The sequence below is a fragment of the Helobdella robusta genome (genome assembly GCF_000326865.2).
Source record: "Helobdella robusta unplaced genomic scaffold HELROscaffold_25, whole genome shotgun sequence".
NCBI lineage: Eukaryota > Metazoa > Annelida > Clitellata > Rhynchobdellida > Glossiphoniidae > Helobdella > Helobdella robusta.
In genome coordinates this window covers 1,662,530-1,663,989 of record NW_008704310.1, presented here as the reverse complement: position 1 = coordinate 1,663,989, position 1,460 = coordinate 1,662,530, and the positions used below count along the sequence as shown (strand labels likewise).

The 1,460-nt window shown below is 31.6% G+C and overlaps 1 protein-coding gene across 1 annotated transcript; it reads right to left on the bottom strand.

The window, feature by feature from the left end:
• Positions 1 to 326: 326 nt before the first annotated feature.
• HELRODRAFT_173090 (hypothetical protein) lies at positions 327 to 1,255 on the bottom strand (the record flags this gene model as incomplete). Its single annotated transcript, XM_009019709.1, has 2 exons — positions 327 to 484; positions 586 to 1,255. 2 exons carry the CDS (start codon positions 1,253 to 1,255, stop codon positions 327 to 329), a joined length of 828 nt encoding a protein of 275 aa, XP_009017957.1.
• Positions 1,256 to 1,460: the final 205 nt, after the last annotated feature.

The window sequence follows — 1,460 nt, the reverse complement described above, 5'->3', positions numbered from 1 at the left end:
AATTAATTTATATTTAAAGTTTGATCTATATTCCTCCATGCCGCGTATCATTTAATCTAAAAAAATCAACATAACGATATCCTGATGGTATAGATGATTTTACTGAAATATTGTCTGTTGAACCATGCCATGTTTCCACAAAAACAAAGATGTCCAAACTCTCTTGAATTAATTCATAAATAATATCAGACTTTGAGTTGACAGATCTTATATTAAGTATGCCAAGCAAAATGTTGCACTTATTTTTTGTTGCATCTTTATCAAAATCTTTAACTACTTTATTTTTACTGAGACAATTGTTTAAGTGAATTTTTTTTGAAACTGTATTATCTTCCATCTTCCAACTGGTCCTCTGACACGGTATAAAAAAAATTCTCTTTATCATCAGATTGCATTGATTTAGCTTTTTCAACAAACGTTTTATACTCCTGCCTCTGTTCCTTTGTCAAATCATCACATAGTCCAACACCGGCAAATTTATCAGCTATTGTTTTCATCTTGTAAACATTTCTCATTATTGAATTCTTAATCTTTGCATTTTCCAGCTTTATCAACAATGGTCTGACTACGTCATCACTTTTTTACCTAGCCTGGTAGTTCTTAGAACATCCTTCTCTGAAATGTCTTCAACCAAATGTTGCAATATCTTCATAACATCAGTGCGATCATTGTCGCTCTCAACTAAGCGAAAAACCATCAGGTTTGACTCTCTGTTTTTCATCTCATTCACTTCAGTCAACACTTTCTGAACGGTTCTAACTTCATTGTTAATTATTTCAGTATTTTTTTTAACTTCTTTACTGACAATGCTGGCGAAAGTAGTACTCATTTCTTGCTTTAAACTCTTGATGTCATGACGAATTGAAGTATCTGTGCGATCAATATCAACTAATTTATTTTCGTTAGAAGTTATCAACATTTTTAAACTGACTATTTCTGATCGAACCTGAGTGTTGACTTCATCCAGTTTCTCAAGTCTTGTTATCATCTCATTTTTGTTACTGTCAATTTTATCCAATATATCTTGTCTACTAGCATCAACTGATTTTGAGAGTGAATCTAAGTTGAACGGAAGCTTCACACAACTATCAGAGAACCATTTCAGACCACTGCAGTTTTTCAAAGCATCAAGTAAACTATCACTAGTAGAAATACACTTTACATGTACGACAATATCACAACGACTGCAACGTAATACACTATCCTTATCTTTGACATTTGTACCGCCTAAACACTTCGCACATTTAGGAGACATGTTTACCTGGATACAGTCATGACAGCGCTATAGGCTGAGCGTTGCAATTAGTCACGTGATAACAACAAATTAAAAAGCTTACAAATTTAGTTCAAACTCAACGAAAACTACAAATTAAGAGACTAAAGCTATATTAAATTAATCTTAAATTTTTTTTATAAACAAATTATCTCTTTTTCAATGAAATTATTATACAATTAAATTT